Here is a 22,447-nt window from a genome sequence, read left to right on the forward strand (position 1 = left end):
CATGTCCTCACCTCTCCTCGTAAGGCTGCTTTCACACATCAGTTTTTTGCCATCAGGCACAATCCGGCAAAAACATGAAAAAACGGATCCGGCGTCTGTTGCCGCCGGATCAGTCCTCCCCCCCCCCATAGACTTTCATTAGCGCCGGATGACCTTGCGTTTCATCCGTTTTTGTCTGGCAGCCGGATGAAACGAAGTGAACGTTTTTGTGTCCGGCAAAAAAAACAAATCGCGCCAGATCCGGCGCCGTACGGCATGTTTTATAATGGAAGCCTATGGACGGTGTTTTTTTGAACTGAGCATGCTCAGTATCACACCGGATCTGTCAAAAAAATGAAGGAACTGATGGAAAAAACTGATGCAACTGATCCTTTTTTTCGCCGGATCCGTCGCATCAGTTATTTCGCCAGATTGTGCCTGATGCCGAAAAACGGATGTGTGAAAGCAGCCTAAGGCTACTTTCACACATCCGGATTTTTGCTCTGCGGCACAATACGGCGTTCTGCAGAAAAACCGCAACCGGCTTTTGTAACACCGGTTGCGATTTTTTTTTTTTTTTTTTTTTTTTTTTTTTTTTTGCATAGACTTACATTAGTGCCGTATTGTGCCGCAGGGGCTTGCGTTCGGTCCGGTTTTTGCCGCATGCGGCAGATTTAGCCGATGACGCGGCCGGATCGAACGTTCCCTGCAACGTTTTTTGCTCCGGCAAAAAACACCGCGCCGCATCCGGCCGCTGCGGCGCAATTTTCAATGCATACCTATGGAGGCCGGATGCGGCGCGATGCGGAAAAAAACGCATCCGCTCGCCGCATGCGGTTTTTTCCACTGCGCATGCTCAGTAGCATGCCGCAACCGGAAAAAAACGGACGGGCCGCATGTAAAAACTTATGCAAAGGATGCAGTGTTTTCGCCGCATCCGTTGCATAGTTTTCACAGCCGGATTGAGCCGCAGTGCTCAAATTGGATGTGTGAAAGTAGCCTTACTCCGCTGATACGGTCAGAGCGTCCTGCATGTCTCAGCCCAGCAGGTGCGCAGTAGTGACCTCACTGCGCTCTTCTGCACTGAGGCGCAGGCACAGGGGGAGAATGATGAAAGATGGAGCGGAGCACTCCGTCCATCCTTCATCATTACTTTGTGCAATGATGGACGAGGGGGGCCCAGTGCCGCTGCTGGCACCGGGCCCCCATGACTCATGGACCACATAGCGGCTCCGTGGTCTGCCATTGAACAGCGCAGCTCCTCTGTCACAGAGAACAACCGGCTGCTTCTCTGCAGGGGGGGCCCCTAACCCTCCTGGGCCCGGTCGCAGCGCGGTCGTTATGCCCCTGTTTGTACCAAATGATCTTTAGAAAAAGACTAAGGAATAAAATATCCCACATGTCTCCCCGTTTTTGCTTTTGTTTCCTCTAACTCTCCAAAGACAAGAAATTTGTATTGTGATCCTCAATGGGGATGGTGATAATAACGTCTGTAAACCGCTGCGGAATATGATGGCGCCATATAAGACATGCATAATACATAGACTAAACGGCCAAATCCAGTAGTCTTAAGGCTACTTTACACACTGCGATATCGGTCCCGATATCGCTAGTGTGCGTACCCGCCCCCATCTGTTGCGCGACACGGGCATATCGCTGCCCGTGCCGCACAACATCGCCCAGAGCCGTCACACATACTTACCTGTCCGGCGACGTCGCTGTGACCGGCGAACCGCCTCCTTTCTAAGGGGGCGGTCCGTGCGACGTCACAGCGACGTCACTGAACCGCCGCCCAATCGCAGCGGAGGGGCGGAGATGAGCGGGACGTAACATCCCGCCCACCTCCTTCCTTCCGCATAGCGGGCGGGAGGCAGGTAGGGAGACGTTCCTCGCTCCTGCGGCGTCACACGCAGCGATGTGTGATGCCGCAGGAACGAGGAACAACCTCGTTACTGCTGAAGTAACGATAATTGGGAATGGACCCCCGTGTCGCCGATTAGCGATTTTTCACTGTTTTGCAACGATGCAAAATCGCTAATCGATGTCACACGCAACGGCATCGCTAATGCGGCCGGATGTGCGTCACGAATTCCGTGACCCCAACGACTCCGCATTAGCGATGTCGTAGCGTGTAAAGCCCGCTTTAGTCCCAGATCATTCTACCCTTTCTTTTCTTAGAACAATGTTCTGTTATTCCTTCTGAAAACATGAATAGATTTGACTCCTTACCCTTTCCCTTCTCGGTTCAGTTTGTCCCTGTACACACTGTGCAGACGGAAAAAAATGAATAATTATGGCCTATCGTCAACTTACTTTATAACTGCATTGTTACAAATGTATAAGAAAAGCTGCTATGGAATAGTAATTTCTTGTGCAGGATTAAACCCTATATCCATGTAGAGCCTGCGACAATTTGTCCTCCTTTTCGATCATTGGGTGTAACCATGTTGCTGCCAGTGACTTTTAGGAAATAAGTATCCAGTTAGTGTTCTCCTCCCTTATGTAATAGCTGATGACTACAGAGCGGGTGGGCAGTGGACGTGTCGGGCAGATTGGACATGTTACTTTCCTATGAATTATTAATAGTGTATTCAACAATAGAAGTGTGATGCCAAATCCACAATAATAAGAGCGTCCCTGTCCGGGAGGTGAGGGGCTGCCGGCCTGCGTAGGACAGCTGCCTGGGCCTCCTCTCAAGCTGTCACTTCTCCTTTTCTTGCTTTACGCTGCCATGCGTGAAGAGCCCTTGCTGACCCTAGACGTTAATCTCTTTGTGTTTGACCATGGTGCTGTATAGAGTTCAGGTGCTCGGGGAAATGGCTCGCCAACGGGCATGGTAATGCCCAGCACAACGTCTGCAAGTTGTGTGATTTACTGTTGGAGTTTTCTTGTATACAGACTTCAGGAACTAGTTAATGTTTTTCTTCTGTTTGTATCGCTCTTCTGCCTTGCTTGCCTCCTTCTTTTTGCTTTAAATCAATGTATCTTCCATTTATCAAATGGATTAAATATATTCCACCCCAAATAAACCAGTTGAATGAAGGGCTACTTGTCAGGAGGAGGCCTTGTCATGGGCACTTGTGCCAGGGCTGATCATCAGTTGTGTTCTTGTCTGGTTAATTCCCCTTTCTGACCTATACCACAAAACGGGAAATGTGTCCGATCACTTGATTTGGGCAACAGCTTTTTAGTTTTTGACTGTCAATTTTCATAAATGTAGTTAAGAATTGCTAGCATTCACTAACTCTTAACCGTCATTATTAATTTTTATTCCATAAATCATTAGTACACATCGAAATAAGCAACTTTGTAATGTATCTTATCAGATAAATCTGCTTCTTTCTTTCCCAGAATTGATCAGTCATTATCACAATTCCCAATTCTGAGGTCAAATCTGTATTCGGTGAAGACTTTCCCATCACTGAGATGGGACATGGCAGTTGGTGGTGATGAGATTCTATGTAGATAGAAGAGGGAGGAGCTAGAGGCAGAGCTCCGCCCCTCCTGTCTTCTCTCTACATAGAATCTCATCAGCACCAACTGCCATCTCCTATCTCAGTAATGAGAAAGTCTTCTTTGAATTTGTCTAATAAGATATATTACAACGTTGCCTATTTTTCCATGTGTACTATAGATTTATGAAATAAAAATTAAAACGATGGTTATGCTTTAAAGTTATTTCCATGTTCTAATATGGCTAAATTTTTAAAGTGCATGTGAAAGCAAAGTGTTACAATTTACTTGTTTATTGAAACTCCTAATTCTTGTCAATTATTTATTTTTAATTTTTTTTTTTCTTTTTTTTTTTTTTTTTAATAGATCCTTGCCTAGGTTACCAGATAGACTTCAGTCCAGCAGTGAACGAGCGCAGTGCTTACGAGTAGAACTTGTAAGCACTGCACCGACACTAGCTGGGATTGCTGGAGCTCATTTTTGCCCCCCGATCCTGGCCAGCATCAGTGCCACTTAGTTCCCTTGATGCTGCAGAGGCAAAGTGGTCCCATACCACTGGTCCAACTTGTCAATCAAGCAAATCTTCTGCCAAAGATCATGGGGCAGTCCATTTAAATGACTTGACCTGGATTAGGTACAATGTTCTGCTTTTTTCCCACCCCACTTGGGATACACAGCCGTCATCACATAACCCCCAGTGGTGTGCAAGCACTCCCATGCTCGGGTGCTCAGTACTCGTAACGAGCAGTCGGATATTCTCAGACGTGCTCTGCAGTGTACCAAGTATAATGAATGTCAATGGGGAACGCAGGCATTTTTCCACCTGATTTTTCAGAAAAATGCTTGAGTTTCCCCATTGACTTCCCTTATACTTGAATACTCGAGTTGAGCCTGTCCAAGTATCCGACTGCTCGTTACAAGGACCTAGTAGTGGCATTGGCATGGTAGTGCTCGCTCACCACATGACCACATGTGGCTCTCAATGCACCTCTGCAGTCCTCAACCATCTTGTGAAACACATGCTTGTCTGGTTGCTGCTTGGGCTATGTTCACATTTACGTTGTTTTGCATCAGTCACCTGCGTTGCTTAACGTTTGTGACTAATGCGTTGTGCAACGGGTGACAAGAAATGGAATTTCTTGTTATGAGAAAGTGGATTCCGTTGAGAGAGAACGATCAGCTGATCGCTCTGAAAAGCCGATCATTTCAGTTTAAAACCTGTGTGGTGGGGGAGGGGGAGAGGAACTGATTTTACTTGATTTCGGACGTTCTGCTGGACATGCTGAGCATGCTCAGTAAAACGTGACTGATTCCTGCACTGGAATCCGTTGTGTGACGCAGGATAACGGAATCCTGCGCCATAGACTTACAGTGCCTACAAGTAGTATTCAACCCCCTGCAGATTTAGCAGGTTTGATAAGATGCAAATAAGTTAGAGCCTGCAAACTTCAAACAAGAGCAGGATTTATTAACAGATGCATAAATCTTACAAACCAACAAGTTATGTTGCTCAGTTAAATTTTAATAAATTTTCAACATAAAAGTGTGGGTCAATTATTATTCAACCCCTAGGTTTAATATTTTGTGGAATAACCCTTGTTTGCAATTACAGCTAATAATCGTCTTTTATAAGACCTGATCAGGCCGGCACAGGTCTCTGGAGTTATCTTGGCCCACTCCTCCATGCAGATGTTCTCCAAGTTATCTAGGTTCTTTGGGTGTCTCATGTGGACATTAATCTTGAGCTCCTTCCACAAGTTTTCAATTGGGTTAAGGTCAGGAGACTGACTAGGCCACTGCAACACCTTGATTTTTTCCCTCTTGAACCAGGCCTTGGTTTTCTTGGCTGTGTGCTTTGGGTCGTTGTCTTGTTGGAAGATGAAATGACGACCCATCTTAAGATCCTTGATGGAGGAGCGGAGGTTCTTTGGCCAAAATCTCCAGGTAGGCCGTGCTATCCATCTTCCCATGGATGCAGACCAGATGGCCAGGCCCCTTGGCTGAGAAACAGCCCCACAGCATGATGCTGCCACCACCATGCTTGACTGTAGGGATGGTATTCTTGGGGTCGTATGCAGTGCCATCCAGTCTCCAAACGTCACGTGTGTGGTTGGCACCAAAGATCTCGATCTTGGTCTTATCAGACCAGAGAACCTTGAACCAGTCTGTCTCAGAGTCCTCCAAGTGATCATGAGCAAACTGTAGACGAGCCTTGACATGACGCTTTGAAAGTAAAGGTACCTTACGGGCTCGTCTGGAACGGAGACCATTGCGGTGGAGTACGTTACTTATGGTATTGACTGAAACCAATGTCCCCACTGCCATGAGATCTTCCCGGAGCTCCTTCCTTGTTGTCCTTGGGTTAGCCTTGACTCTTCGGACAAGCCTGGCCTCGGCACGGGTGGAAACTTTCAAAGGCTGTCCAGGCCATGGAAGGCTAAAGGCCACTTTACACACAGAGATAAATCTTTGGCAGATCTGTGGTTGCAGTGAAATCATGGACATATTGTTCCATTTGTACACAGCCACAAACCTGGCACTGATTGTCCATAATTTCACTGCAACCACAGATCTGCCGCAGATTTATCTCTGTGTGTAAAGTGGCCTTAACAGTAGTTCCATAAGCCTTCTACTTCCGGATGATGCTCCCAACAGTGGAGACAGGTAGGCCCAACTCCTTGGAAAGGGTTTTGTACCCCTTGCCAGCCTTGTGACCCTCCACGATCTTGTCTCTGATGGCCTTGGAATGCTCCTTTTGTCTTTCCCATGTTGACCAAGTATGAGTGCTGTTCACAAGTTTGGGGAGGGTCTTAATTAGTCAGAAAAGGCTGGAAAAAGAGATAATTAATCCAAACATGTGAAGCTCATTGTTCTTTGTGCCTGAAATACTTCTTAATACTTTAGGGGAACCAAACAGAATTCTTGTGGTTTGAGGGGTTGAATAATAAATGACCCTCTGAATAAACTTTTCACAATTTTAAAAAAATAAAATAAAAAAAGAAATAACATTCTTTTTTGCTGCAGTGCATTTCACACTTCCAGGCTGATCTACAGTCCAAATGTCACAATGCCAAGTTAATTCCGAATGTGTAAACCTGCTAAATCTGCAGGGGGTTGAATACTACTTGTAGGCACTGTATATTATGCCTCCTGACGGATTCCAACGGAATCCTGCAGGGTGCGTTTTTTTGCCGCAACAAAAAACGTTGCATGCTGCGTCCCTCCTGCCCGACGGTCAGTCAGTAAATGACTAATGCACCGCTCGGCGGATGCAACGCAGGGTCATCAGTCACAATCCACCGCTCATATAAGTCTATGGGAAACAACGGAATCCGCCAAACAGATTGCGTTGTTTATCAGAGCGGCAGATTGTGACTGATCCTAAACAACGGAAATGTGAACCTAGCCTTACATCTCATGTATTTTCCATGTTGGCCAGAAAAGGTTTAGCACAGGCAGGATCTGGGATGTATCCATACTAGTAGTACAGTCCTGGAGTAGTGGCATAATGTGGAGTCCTGACCCCAGCATGTCTCTCCAGCAGGAGGTGAGGGGAAGCAGTGGCCACGTCATGTAGTAGTGTTTTGGAGTAGTGCAGCGATTTAGCTTGCATACACTGCATAACATGGAGCTGCTTGTGTATGATCTCTCCCTCTCTGGAGGTTGAACAGGGTTAGGCCTTCAGTTCCCTAATAGGTGGCAGTGACACTTAGGATCCATCCAATCATGTATTTATGCTGGATTCTCTATCATGCCGATTTACTGCAACCCTTGAAGGACCTAAGCTTTGAGGAATGACATTGACTTTGGATTTTAGATCTCCTCTTATTGGTCACATCAAGGCTATGTTCACACAGAGTTTTTGCTGCACTTTTCTTTCTGCAGCGAAAACCTGCTCTCCTGACAGTAAAAAATGCAATGTTTAAAACGTGTTTTTGCTGCATTTTTTTTTTTTTGTAATTTTAACTATTAAATTAAGACTTTAACATCTGGTGCTATTCTCTCATCAGAATTATTTCTCTACGCCGCGCTGACACCGATACACGATAACATTTTAATCTAAACGATTACCGTTTCTTCCTGCAGGATGAGATTGAGGAGCTGAGATCAGAGATGCTGGAAATGAGAGATGTCTACATGGAGGAAGATGTCTATCAGCTTCAGGAGCTCCGGCAGCAGCTGGAGCAAGTCCACAAAACCTGCCGGATCCTGCAGTACAGGCTGAAGAAAGCTGAGCGCAGAGGACTACGGGTGGCCCAGACGGGACAGGTGGATGGTGAGCTCATCAGTACCCTCGAGCAAGACGTCAAGGTAATAACCAAACTTAATTGTACTTTAGATAGTCGCATGGATCATCTCCAGCCCCTCTGAAGGTTTCCATTGATCTTCTATTCTTCTTAAATTTCCATGACTTCATCTGCTAAGTGTGTATAAAGACATAGGCTACTAGACACCTGGCAGCTTAATTCTGGGATACCAAAGGATTGGGCATGTCAAAATGACGAGGCTTGTTTTACTGAGAGACAATCTGGGATCTTAAAGAGGTTAGCCACTACTTTTACATTGATGGCCTATCCTTAGGATAGGTCATTGTGACGCCCTGGACTATTCAGGTCGTCACAGGGTACTGCACGCTTTTTCTCTTTTAGTGCAGGATTCAACCCCCCCCCCCCCCCTCCCCCATGGTCCTGGGTCTCTATCCTGCAGTACTGCCTCCACCAGCATTCACAAATCCTAGATACACCTTGCACCACACCCTGGCACACCAGTGGGCTGCTTAAGCAGGAATAGGGCCGCCTACCTAGGGGTCAGTCAGGGAGGTGGGAGGGGTCAGGCAGGGAGGTGGGAGGTGTCAAGTCAGTTGAGTGGTAGCCCTGTGAGGAGCTCTGAGGAAGATGGAAGTTGTAGCTCCCAGGGGAGAGGCAGACTAGGTCGCAGACGGAGACTGGAGGAGTCGGACCCTCGGTTTCAGGGGATTGAGGCTAGGTGCCTGGGACCTGTCTTGGAGGACGGTCAGCAGCCTGGTCCTATCACCGGTCCGGGACTGAAGACACGGTGAGGTACACTGACCCTAGGTCGGGGAGAAGCTTCAGGCGACCCGGCAATTAACCTGCGGAGGACAGGGCCTTTACGGACTGTTCCCACAAAGCTCAGAGATCGGGGGCACTAGCGCAACGAGGGGGATGGGGCTCTCCAAACAAGCGGCCCACTGAAATGCCAAGCGTAAGCCCCTGAGAGCAGGCTCCTTCACTTAGCCATAGTGGGTAGCGGGGCCTGGAAAGCTCCAAGCTGACTGCCCACAAAGGACACTCTAAATTTGTGCCAGGAGGCAGGTCACGGACCACCAGGCAGTACTGCAGGGGACAGGACCTGGACGAGCTCCCCTCAGGAGACAGCGGCAGTCAGAGACTTGGTTTACCCTGTTGTCAGCATCTGCTTTATTGCTGAGTGAGTACCCAACTGACCCCTGCGCCCCTCTGCACCCCCCTCATCACCATCCAGAGTCCCGGGTAGGGGAACCCGCAGAGGGTAACGTCATATTGCTGCCCCACTCCATCACCCCGGGTACTCCCAACAGCAGCGGAGGTACTCCCAATTACCGTACACCATGGGTGGCGTCACGAACTATATCAATCCCCTGTAAATACCCCCTTTTGCATTTGAGTGTGGCCCCTAGCCCCCGGGTCCGGAGACCCTCAAGCCACGAGTATTACCATCCCCGGATCCGAGCCGTTCGATCCGCTGCAGGGGCGTCACATCATCAATGTCTGATCAGCCAGTGTCTGATACCCAGCACCACCGTTGATCAATTGTTCTCTGTGCTGCCGTTGGAAATGCTAAGTTCCGGAGCTTCTCTGGCAACTGATCGCGGCCTGGTACTGCCCATCTGCCTCCTGCTCAGTTGAACAGGAGGCGAATGTGCCATACGTGGCTGAGGCCGCTATTACCGTGTTTTTCCAAAAATAAGACACTGTCTTATATCTTTTTTGCCCCCCAAAAAAAGCTCTAGGGCTTATTTTTGGAGGAGGTCTTATTCTTGGAGAAACACGGTTGGGGATAAGTTTACCCCCCAAAAAAGCAGACCCCACCACTTCCCAGGAGACTCATACTCACCAGATCAGGATGTCTGCATGGTTCCCAGGTCCTCCTGTGATCTCCGGTCGGTGCTGCACGCCATCCTACCCTGCTGCTAGATGACACGCTGACACACACACAAGATCCCAGACACACACAGCAGATCACACACTCAGCAGATCACACACACACACACACACACATCACATCAAGCACTTACGGCAGCAGGGAATGAGAGCAAGTCACGTGTCCGGCTGCAGGTCCTGTTCGTTGCGCTCCACTGCACTGCCTCTCAGGATTCTCCCGGCAAGAAGAGATCGGTGTCGCTGGATGAGGTGAGTGTGTATGCGATCCGATGTGTGTGCGATCCGATGTGTGTGTGTGTGTGTGTGTGTGTTTTGATGTTTGCGTGTGATCCGATGTGTGTGCGATCCGATGTGTGTGTGTGTGTGTTTTGATGTTTGCGTGTGATCCGATGTTTGTGTGCGCGATCTGGTGTGTGTGTGAGAGATCAGATTGTGTGTGAGAGCTGATGTGTGCGGGTGTGTGATCACTGCAGGTCCTGCCGCTCAGTGTCTGGTGAGTGTAATTGCCGGGTGCCGCTGTGTATAATGAAGTGTACTGCAGTATCTGTATCTTTTTTAGCTGCACGGACACTTCATTATTGATCCGGGACTAGGGCTTATTTTCGGGGGAGGGCTTATATTTAAGCCTTTCTCCGAAAATGCTGAAAATCCCTGCTAGGGCTTATTTTTGGGGGAGGTCTTATTTTTGGAAAAACACGGTAGTTGACGGGGCAGCTCCAGAACTGATCATTTCCGGCGGCAGCATCAAGAACAGCTGATCGGCGGGGGTGCCGGGTGTTGAACCCTGGCTGATAAGACATTGATGACGTATCTTAAGTATAGGCCATTTATGTAAAAGTGGACAATACCTTTTAAATCTTATAATGTACTAACAAAGGCATCTGAAAAGATGTTCTTTTAAATATTGGTACCATTCGATACCACAAGGGTTTTGGGATGACATTTTAAAATGAAATAAAGTTACTATTGCACAGAGTTTGACACCTAAACCACCAAGACAATCATTTTATTATAGTTTTGACTTTGTACATTGAAAATCGCAGCATTTGTTACTGTTATGATTCCCAACCTTTTCACTGGTGTCAGTTGTACGCTTGCCCTGGGGTTGCCATGGTAACATCAACAGACTTCTATTCTATGCATGGAAACCTGGCTGTCTTGTAGTCCTATATGCAGAGAATCCTGTTCTGGAGATCAGGAGGAGAGACCTAATAAGCTGGGTGTATGTTATGAGTTACATGTACAGTGCTCCTCATGATTGATGTTGCTGTCAGTCTGACAATGAACACACAAAGCACAGTATCAGTAGCGACCATGAGCTTTACTTGCCTCGCGACACATTGATACATGAGGCCTCGGTGTTGTGCCGTTCTCTTGTTCTGCACTTGGTAAAGAGCTACTGTATATCGGTCTCCAGTGTATTGCAGGAAGCTGGGCTCTACCCTGGTTGCCTAGCAACTCCGATCAGGCTCCGGCCTGTGTTTACATTGCTGACTTCAACCTTTCTGTTTCACATGGCTCCATTTTCCATTATTGCATATCTACTGCCAGTTTCTGCTTCTTGCAAACAAAGACGCTCAGTATTTAGGAGGCCGGTGCTGTGCGGATTGTCAAAGTGCAAGGAGGGTGTTACTACTGAGTGGAGAAATGCACTTGGGTATTTCTGAGGTGTACTAACTTTTGCATCGACATGTCCTGCAATTCTACTGGTTTAAAGGGGTTGTCCGGTATAAAATGTAAGTCTGCAGTCACTGTGTGTGTGTCACTCTATTTTTCTGCTGACTTGTGATCCTCCCAGTGCACACACTGTGCGCTGCGGGGATTCGTTGCTGTCTGCGCTGGGAATGGCGCTCAGGCATCCGCTATGCATGCTCTGTGCCAGAACCCGAGACTAGCGGACGCAGCCTCGCTCAATACAGTTGTATGCATTTCGCCTATCAGACCGCCGTTCCCAGAGCAGACACTGACAAATCCTCGCAGTGCACAGTGTGTGTGCGCAGGGAGCATTCACTAGTGTGACAGCAGACTTTTCATTCTAGAACAGACAACCCCTTTTAATGACCACATGGAGTGTAAAGATGTCATCAAGTTTTCTATGAGAGGTTGTTAGTTTCTCATTCTAAAGTTGAGGAAAGCAAATGGCTGACATAGTGGTCATCACTTAAAGGGAATCTGTCACCAGGTTCTTCCCTTATGAGCTGCGGCCACCACCAGTGAGCTGTTATATACAGCATTCCAGAATACTAATCAAAAAGACCGCTGGAACACCATTGCAAATGTGAACAGGGTGCTAGCTAAAAAAATACACAATCTATATGAAGTGAAAGCTGCACGCCAAATTCAGAGAAATATGGACAAGCATAACTGCTCTATAATACATAAGGAATGAAAAACACAATTAGCCATATGAAAAAATTGAAAAATGTGACATTGCATGATTGCTGAGGATTTAGAGCAGCTATGCTTATTCATATTTCTCTGAATTTGGTGTGCAGCTTTCACTTTATATTCATTCCAGAATACTGTATATAAGAGCCCAGGCCACTCTGTAACATAATAAACACCTTTTATAATACTCCTCTTTTTGGGGAGGTCTGGTCCAATTGGTGTCGCTGATCTCAGTCCAGCGCCGCCTCCATCTTGTGGGATCGCCGTCCTCCTGCCCAGCCCTGTGCGCATGAATTGGGAATACCGCCGCTGCCTTTGGAAGTGCCCGGGGTGATGGAGTGGGGCAGCAAGATGACGTTACTCTCCACGGGTAGGGGTAGGCCCCGGGACGTCAGGATGCAGTGCAGGGGTCAATCGAGTACTCACTCAGCAATGAAGCAGACGCTGACATCAAGGTAAACAAAGTCTCTGACTGCTGCTGTCTCCTGAGGAGAGCTCGTCCGGGTCCCGTCCCCTGCAGCACTGTGACCTGCCTGTGACCTGCCTCCTGGCACCAATTTAGATTGTCCGTTGTGGCCCGGTAGCTTGGAGCTTTCCGGGCCCCGCTCCCCACTGTGGCTATGTGAAGGAGCCTGCTCTCAGGAACTCACGCTTGTGATTTCAGTGAGATGCTTGCTATGAAATCTCTATCCCCCTGGTTGCGCTAGTGCCCCCGATCTCTAAGCTTCGTGGGAACAGCCCATAAAGGCCCTGTCCTCCGCAGGTTAATTGCCGGGTCGCCTGAAGCTTCTGCCCGACCTAGGGTCCAGGTACCCCGACATGCCTTTGGTCCCGGACCGGTGATAGGACCAGGCTGCTGACCTCCTCCTTGACGGGTTCCAGGCACCTAGCCTCAATTCCCTGCGACTGGAGGCCTGACTCCTCTAGGTCCAGACCACCGTCTGTGACCTAGTCTGCTTCTCCCCTGGAAGCTACAACTCCCAGCTTCCTCAGAGCTCCTCACAGCTCGAGCGTTAGTCCTCAACTGACTTGACACCTCCCTGCCTGACCCCTAGGTGGGCGGCCCTATTCCTGCTTAAGCAGCCCACTGGTGTGCCTGACAGGTGTGGCGCAAGATGTATCTAGGATTTGTGAATGCTGGTGGAGGCAAAACTGCAGGTTAGGTTCCCAGAACCATGGGGGTTTGAATCTTGCATGGGAAGGGCAGATTGTGCAGTACCCTATAAATAAATAAATAAATAAATAATAATAATAATAAACCCTGTGACGACCCGAATAGTCCAGGGCGTCACACATGGGGCTAGGCAGAAGGACACCGATCTCACAAGATGGAGGAGGCGCTGGATCGAGAGCAACAACACCCTTCGGACCGAACCACCCCCTAAGTGAGTATTCTAAAGATCTTTTGTTGCGTGATACACAGCGGCCTGGGCTCTTATATAAAGCATTCCAGAATGCTGTATATAAGGGCTCACTGGTGGTAGCCGCAGCTTATAAAGGAAAAACCTGGTTACAGGTTCCTTTTAACCTCTCAGATTTGCTCAAAATGTGGTTAACCACTCTGCCATTTTCCTTCCATCATATAATTAGTAATCTTTAGTTGCACAAAAGCGTCACCAAATACATGATATTCTATGGTCTACTAGTTGTGGACCTTAGTTGTATTTTCAGGCTTTGTTCACATGTTCATCATGGCTACCATTTATAAGGGAGGCCACATCACTTTGCCAGATCTTTAGGATTATCCTTTAGGTCTTTGAGCAGATCTGTCGCACACCAGTGCTTAACGGACCCCTTTGACTTTAATGCCATCTGTTGGGGTTGCATGATACTCCTCCTTTCCCCAACAACCTTGGGATTGTCCTCCTGAATTAAATAGTGGCTTAGGACTATTTGCACAAGTTTGGTGACCGTTATCTGGTGGAGGCTTGAACATATCCCACAAATGGAGATGCTAATGTCTGGAGATTTAGTTCTATTGTATTCTCCGTCATTTTGGCTCCCAGCCTAGGGCTGCATGCGATGATGTTATTACCTTCAAATGAGAGAGAGCTGCTGATCCCTCGTGTTGATCTGAAAATGGCCTTAAAGGGAACCAAGCAGCAGTTATTTTGCCCTATAAACTAGAGGCAGTGCCATAATGGTGCTAGGATGCTGGTTAAAATGATATCTTTAGTTGAGAAATCCGAGGCTTGATTGCAGAGTAATCTTTGTTCAAACCTTCAGAGATGATGTAGTTTGTGTACAGGCTTGAGCGTCGGGCAGGACAGTTCTTTATTCCATCAATTGTTTTACAGCAACGTTTCGACCTGGTGGGCTTTATCAAGCATGCTGGACAAAGACCACCAGGTCGAAACGTTGCTGTTAAACTACTGATGCAATAAAGAACTGTATGTTTTTTTCACCCAGAGGAACGCTGTCATCCTTATTTTTAAAGAAGACTTGTCACCAGGTCATAAATGGCCAGTTTTGTTCTTATCTTATTCACGCTGCTCTTGTGAGTTATTGGTTTTTTTACATCCGCCATATAGCTCTAGAAATATATGGGCATTATTAAGTACAAATTTATATAGTCTTCACCAAGGGGGGGTTGTTTACAGGATAATTATGCAAAGCAGCCTAAAGTCACGCCCCTGAGGATCCTGTAACCCACTCGGAAAGACCATAATCTGTAAATAAAAAGGCCAATATCTATTGAACCATATAACTAAGTATTCTGCTATTCACGAGTATGGGAAGGCTTGACAATCTCTGCAGGTGCCATATTGGTGGTGGCCTAGCCTGCAGTAATGGATTGAAGCACGTGTAGGCCTATGATCCAGCTGTGTGAGGGAACGACATCTCTTGACAATTACTGTACAGCTGGAGAACTGGGATTGCAGTGTATTTCATCATCCACGCGCTGAGCGCCAGCAGGAAAGCCCAGTACTCCTCCCGCTATGTGATGGCATTCCTTACACTGTCCAGACCCACAGTGTACTCTGAGCACACTCCGCTCTGTGTCTTGGTGCTGGTAGGATTCCTGAGGAGTGGGCTACTGACGATATGACGTCCAGGCTGGTTCTGACCTTATTACCATATATTAAACATACATTCGGAAGTTTACGAAAAGTAGAATTAAATGAATTCCGGCATCGTATGTTTGTTTTCCTTTTAATTTACTTACGATGTGAGGGCTGTGTATTTGCATGTCTCCTTGTTTCATACCCCCAGAAGACAATGAACAAAGAATCCACGCTTTTAGGATGGAAATGAGGAGATGACTCACGGAAAAATGACAAGCGGCAGCTCTGGGGGAAGTGATTACATGAGTTGCGTTTTGCATATCATTGTTGGCTTTGATATGATATGAACAGCACTGTCCGCTCATCCGACCACTTCCCAGAGAGAAGATGTTGATCCTTAAAGGGTTTTTCACACAAACAAAGTGAATTTTAAAGTTGATTTTAATCAATAGATCTGGGAATAATAATAATTTCCACAATTGGATGTGTTTAAAAAATGCCCGTGTCTGACCGTACAGTGACATGGTCTGATCATACCACAGCTCCTGGGCAGGGAGGGACGCAAGAGTATACAGACAGGACCACATGGGATCACAGCTGATTCTTTTTGTGAGGTAAAACCTTTTCCTGCCCCCTTTTTCTTAAAAAAAAAAAAAAAAAAAAAAGTTTTACCTCCAAGAATTATTTGCGATCCTGTACGATAATATCTGTATACTTTATACTTTTATGTCCTCCCCTGCCCAGGAACCATAATCAGACCATGTCACTGTATAGTCGGACACGGCCATTACACAGCACGTAGCAGATAAGATTATCTCAGCACAGGAACATTTTTGTTAATCGCATCCAGTTGTGGAACTTATTATTATTCCAAGATCTATTGTTAAAAATAAACTTTGTTCTTTGGGAAAACCCCTTTAACCTCATCATTATTGCAACCACATATTGTATGCAAATGTATGGGGAGGGGGATGTACTTAATGTTTCAATCTGGTTAGAGGTTAAAGGGTAAATAAAAGTGACTGGTTGCTTCTCAATTATATGCATTGACTTCTTTTTTTTTTTTTTTTTTTTTGAGGTATACAAATGAAAATACAATTTTATTATGACAAAGTATTAAATTGAATATAAATAACATTGGCACATGACACAACTTAGATATGTAAAGAGTCAAATATACAGTCACGGAAGCACGGTGGGCAGGCAAGCACAAGCGGCCGGACACCCCCCCCCCCCCCCATCCCGGCGCAACCCACATATAGTAACAGCAGCCCGCCGGCGGAGAAGGAGCCCCGCGCGGAGGACCCGACGCACGCCCCGCAACGAACCATGGTCGCCCACTCATGGGCAGGTGTCACCCACCCATGAATAAGCGACCACAACCCACCGCGAAACGCACGCCGGCCCCCCCACGTGGAGCCCCCCCCCCCCCCCCCAACAGCAAGCCTCCCTCACTGGCGCCTTAGGTATATCCTGCCACGCTAACCTTTCCCCGATGCTGTAATACTGATAATTTGCTTATCCAGTATATGCATTGACTTCTAATCCATACTTTTGTGGTGGGGTGTCTGGCCACTATGACCCTTCTCCTCACTCACAAGTGGCTAGATTATAGACATGATGTCCCCTTTTCAGCGTCCCTTTTAACAACAGTGCCATGTATTGCAACACATTACGGTATTCTCCTTGTCAACTGATTTTCGATCTTTTAATCAGGTGGCCAAAGATGTCTCTGTTCGTCTCCATAATGAGCTCGAAGCGGTGGAGAAGAAGAGGATAAAGCTGGAGGAGGAGAATGAGGAGCTGCGTCAACGGCTGATCGAAACAGACCTCTCCAAACAAGTCCTGCAGAATGAGATGGACAAGCTGAAGGAGGTAAACATCTCATTCCAGATAAGAACGGAGAAAAGAAACACTTGATGATCGGAGATGAGCCGATCAGACAAAATCCAAATTTGCCTGTTTACAGTTTTTCTCTGGAACTTCTGCCAATTTAACGTCCCTTATTATGCTTTGGAGTGTCTTCTGAACCCAGAGCAAAAAAAAAAAATCTTCTGATGTACCTTGTTGATCCATTGCTGTCCCTCCATTGGGGCTTGCGCCCTACAATTACTACTTTCCCACTTAACGATGGGAGCCATGATGACCATACATAACTGCTGTGACCGTGTAGATAGATGGGCAGCACTGGTGGAAGGTTACCATGGGCTAATCAGGGATAAATAATGAGTGATTAGTGTTTTCTTATCACAATGGCATCTGTCTTAATTTATTTACAAAAAACAGAGAGGATAAAGTTGAAAGCTTTGTGTTGTGCTGATTCTCTGTTATTGTCCTTGAAAATTAGTGCAAATTTTGTCAACTGGGCATTACTATTTTCTTTACCAGGGGTTCTGAAATCAGTGCTGTAATCCCCCCCATTAGTTTAGAGAGAATAACAGGGGGCCTCAATATTAATCTACTAAAGTAGCCGTGTCAGGAGAACTTACTGATCCTTTTATGTAATTTTGTAACAATTCTGATAATTGCATTACTTAGGGTCACTTAGTAGTAATGATAATCCTAAGTCAGATCTGACTGATCTTCCTGACCTAAACAACTTTGAGGCAGATGGAGAAGACACAATGGATCCCTATCGAATCACATGCCTAGAAGGATCCTGTCCTGGAATAGAAGGAGTAAATTTTCCACAGTCACATGGCGTATGTTTCGCTAGTTGTTTGGCTGGATACTGGGAGGGGGGGTGGGGGTGAAGGATTAGATCATAAGCAGCTGGAAGTTCTCTCCAGCGGTTCTCGTTAAGTATGCAGAACTGCCCCGAGTTTAGAAATACACAAAGACCACTTTCAAAAAATGCACCATGTTCGCACTGTGGCAGAAAGCCAAGCGAGGCCGCCAGAGATCTACAAGACAAGATTAGCAGTGTATAGTGTTGCCATTTTAGGAAGCTGTGGTGGTTGGATAAACTATATAGTAGTGAGATTTGGTGTCCCCTCAGAAGAATAACCCTTACTAACCCATTTCGAACAAGCTATAACTTATCCTAAAAGATCAAGAAATGGCCAATCTTTTCTTTGTGTCCCTGTTACTGCCGAGAAAGCAGGTTTTGATGCAAAAAAAAAACAGCAAAAAAGCTGCATGTGAACATAGCCTTTGACATTTCTGATGCACATACCGAAGGGTTTGGTAGGACATCTGCAGTCTAAAATATGTGCGTTTATGTCCCCCCCCCCCCCATTCATTAGAGTTGGCGATTTAACATGCTCCAGATTTGAAACTCCTCTAAATCTGGCCCCCCAAAAAATAGCGAGTATGTGCATGAGACTTTAATAGGAAATTGTGGCAATGAGAACTGCTCTTTGCTCTAAGTTTGTGTTCTGTTTCTCCAAAACAAAGACACCCCCCCCCCCCCCCGATAGGACATATAGTGCGCAGAATTAAGTACACCGCATTGGACTAGGAACATGTGAATGTCCCAGGAATCCTCTAGTCCTGCTGTGTTGCGGATCTGTGTCCTCCCTTTAGTCTCTACATGAATGCAGGTTTTGAAGTTCCTCACATTGGTTTGGAAATTATTCAGACCCCTTTAAATTTTTCACTCTGTTTCATTGTAGACATTTTTTAACTTCAAAAAAGTTCCTTTTTTCTCATTAATGTACACTCTGCACGCCATCCCCCATCTTGACAGAAAAAAACAGAAATGTCGAAATTTTTGCAAATTTATTAAACAAGTAAAATTGAAATATCACATGAACATAAGTATTCAGACCCTTTGCTCAGACACTCATATTTAAGTAACATGCTGTCCATTTCCTTGTGATCCTCCTTGAGATGGTTCTACTCCTTCATTGGAGTCCAGCTGTGTGTAATTAAACTGATAGGACTTGATTTGGAAAGGCACACACCTGTCTATATAAGACCTCACAGCTCACAGTGCATGTCAGACCAAATGAGAATCATGAGGTCAAAGGAACTGCCCATGGAGCTCAGAGACAGAATTGTGGCAAGCCACAGATCTCGCCAAGGTTACAGAAGAATTTCTGCAGTACTCAAGGTTCCTAAGAGCACAGTGGCCTCCATAATCCTTACATGGAAGAAGTTTGGAACCACCAGAACTCTCTTCCTAGACCTGGCCGTCCAACCAAACTGAGCAATCGTGGAGAAGAGCCTTGGTGAGAGAGGTAAAGAAGAACCCCAAGATACGATACTGGAGGCAATCATGGAGCATGTCCGCACTCTGTAACTGCAGGCAGAGAATGAGCCGCGATAGGTTGTGATGTCACTCAGGTTACTTACGGTCAAAGCAGGAGGAGAACCTTTCTGCTGTGACTGCGGCTAACCTGAGTGACATGACCTGACGAGACCTTCACGAGGGAATAACCACTGATTCTACTTCTGAGATTATGGTGTAGGGTGGCATAATGTGCAATAGCCGGACCTCCCTAGCCCTCATTCCAGGTACACAAACTGCTTCATGTTACTTTTTTTTTTTTCTTTTTTTAGTCTTAAAGCGGCCATTTCTTCAAAGGTCCCAGGATCCGTTTTTCAACACTACACCAGCCACTTTTTGCTCGTGCTACTGTGAGCAGGCTGCAGCCTCTCCAGACTTGCCTCCCATCGTATACCTCTGGGGCGTCTTAGGATGACAATTGCCCAAGTGACAAACATTAGTAACCTGCAAGTGTGTGTATTTCTGCATGCACATTTCTCCTACTTGATACTGAACAAATCGAGATGTATCCTGTGATTTCCATAACACCATGTCTTTTCCTTCTTGGTTTCGCAGTTCCAGTGTTTAGGATTGTAAACATAGTTTAATTTATTAATAATAATAATATATGAAATGCTCTCCTTATGGGAAAAATAAAACCAATTGCTTTTTCATTTTGATCCTGATCTTGTATTTGATAAAAATGTCCCTATTCTTTATCCTAATGCAACGAAGGATATATATATATATATATTTATTTATTTGGTTAGTTGTCACCAGATTAGTCCTCCCTTCGTTTTGCCTCCAGCAGAATAGATAATAAACCAGCAGAAAGGTACCCACCGTTCAGATGGTGTAATCCATTTTGTACCTCTGCTGGGATAGCAGTATCCAGGGCTACATATCAGTCACTGCATTGTTCTATGCCTCGGAGTAACACGTTTGACACTTGCCTCTTTCCTTTTTGCCATCGGGACGTGTTGGTGGATGTGTTGAGCGCAGCAGGAGGTGCACAGATCAGGAGGCGAGTGGTCTGGTGGCCTTGAGGGATGCGCCCGGGTGTAAGCTGCTGAGAGCAGATGGTTGCTTTTGTGAGATTTACAAAGATAAATAATTGCCGCTCGTTGTCTGTTGCTTTGGGATATCGAGCTAAGAGGGTTTTCTATATGCACATAAGGTTTCCTCCGTGCATTGATGTAAATCAAGTTTCTGTGGATGGCGGTTGTGACTCTGTAAGTGAGAACAACTGTCGCTCTAACATGTCGAGGTTAATAGGATGGCACACTGCCTTGGGTAAATTTGCAAGGGTATATGTGAGCTGTCATGAAGACATTGAGCAATAACCATCAATGTCAGTATGAAGTGCTTATATACCATGCAGCTCAGCATCTGGCACGCAGCTTAAAGGGAATCTGTCAGCAGGTTTTTGCTGTCCCATCTTAAAGCAGCATTAAATAGGGGCAGAGAGGCCCTGAATCGAATGATGTATCACTTAGATTACTGGGTGCAGCCATTCTGACACATTCTGATTTTTAGATTTGGCCATTTAGCAGAGCTCTGAAAGCTGTCCCGCTCTCACCAGGCTCTGTATAGCCGCAGATCATTGACAGGGAGGTGTCAATCAGAGGAGGAGACATGCCGTACTGCCCATGTGACATCGTAGTCCGAGTAATGAGAAGTCCTGCTGCTTAAACAAACATAACAAATATACAACAGATAGCACCTTGACAAGACAGTCATCCCTGAATTCCATGTTTTTACCCTTGCAGCATGCGGTCTTCAGATTACATAGCAAAAACCTGCTGACAGATTCCCTTTGTGTCTGGTTCCTCTCAAAAATACAAGTGTATATAATACATATACACACATAATGCAGTCATGGAGACTTTTAGGTGTAGATGCAGCGTATCCATATACACAAGGCCACTGCTTACATGTGACCTTATCTTGCCGCGATTCCATTTAACTGTATTGAACTGTACCGCATTTGTGCCGGATCCGGCATTACGGCAGATTACCGCTGATGTGAGAGGAGCCTTATACTAAGTCTGAGCATACTGTGTGATGATCTGAGAAATCGCTGTACTCTAAAATCCTGGTCACCAATTTCTATATTCATAGTCTGAAGATCGAAGGCTTGTGCCATATTGTGCAGATGTCAGTATACAGTGTGTCCACCCATATCCTGTCCACCGCCATTAACTTGAGAAGGCCCTCAGCTATAGGCATAGAAGTGGTGTCTAGGTATGGTAAAGTAGCCATGCGCTACGCAGTGAAACCATCTATAGCGCCACCTGATGGAAAACAATGGAGTTAGCATTTTTATCTCGAAAACGGAACGAAAGAGAGCAAAAAAGTGAATTACAAAGTTGTAGGGAATCATGAATTCAATATGAATAGACACCATGCATACAGAAATGCTATGACTAGAACGTGTTAAACTCACAAGGCTGCGGATGTGAAGCAATATCTCATGGAGACCTTCCTACAAGTCATTGGGTATGGTGGCTGCGTGGAGTGACCTGATCCCATTGGACGTCTTTCTGTGAAGTCACATCAAACAGCAGGTATATGCGACCCCTCCACCAACATTGCAGGACCTAGGACAACGTATCACAGATGTTTGTGCAAACGTGTCACTTACCATAATGCACAACGTGCAGCAAGTATGCTGTCCAGAGTCCAGATGTGCATTGCAGCTGACAGTGGCCACTTTGAGCATCAATGTTAAATGAGCGCCATATGCGTGACCAGCATTCAATGTTTTTGGGGGGGTCATGGATTTCATATCATAGCATTTCTGTATGCAAGGTGTCGATTCGTATTGAATTGGTGATTCCCTACAACTTTGTAATTAACTTTTTCTCTCTCGTCCGTCTTCGAGATAAAAATGCTAACTCCGTTGTTTTCCACCAGGTGGCGCTATAGGTGGTTTCATTGCATAGCGCATGGCTACTTTACTATACCTAGACACCACTTCTATGCCTATAGTGCCGCCGTTCTCAAGTTAATGGCAGTGGACAGGATATGGGTGGACACACTGTATAATTGCTTTCTCTGATGTCTTGTAGGAATACGGGATTGTACTAAAGGCAGGGATAAGTAACTTAATCTGGGACCATCTTGTCTAGATACAAGCATCAAATAAAGGGGAAAAATTGCTATCAACAAACGTAACTGGGGTTTCTTCATGTTCTAGACTAGTTTCTTTGGAAAAGGCCCTTTTGCTGGCCATTAATCTGGGTTTCTTC

The 22,447-nt window shown here is 46.1% G+C and overlaps 1 protein-coding gene across 4 annotated transcripts in view; it reads left to right on the forward strand.

Annotated features, from left to right (window-relative positions):
* MTCL2 (microtubule crosslinking factor 2) overlaps positions 1-22,447 on the forward strand; it is a 128,300-nt gene that overhangs the window by 41,968 nt on the left and 63,885 nt on the right. For all 4 annotated transcript variants that reach the window (XM_075349880.1, XM_075349877.1, XM_075349879.1 and 1 more), the window contains exons 2-3: positions 7,519-7,743; positions 16,703-16,861. In XM_075349880.1, coding sequence (XP_075205995.1) covers positions 7,546-7,743; positions 16,703-16,861 — 357 coding nt within the window. In that variant the 5' untranslated portion in view covers positions 7,519-7,545. The remainder of the gene's footprint in view (positions 1-7,518; positions 7,744-16,702; positions 16,862-22,447) is intronic.

Source organism: Anomaloglossus baeobatrachus, chromosome 5 (genome assembly GCF_048569485.1).
Source record: "Anomaloglossus baeobatrachus isolate aAnoBae1 chromosome 5, aAnoBae1.hap1, whole genome shotgun sequence".
Lineage (NCBI taxonomy): Eukaryota > Metazoa > Chordata > Amphibia > Anura > Aromobatidae > Anomaloglossus > Anomaloglossus baeobatrachus.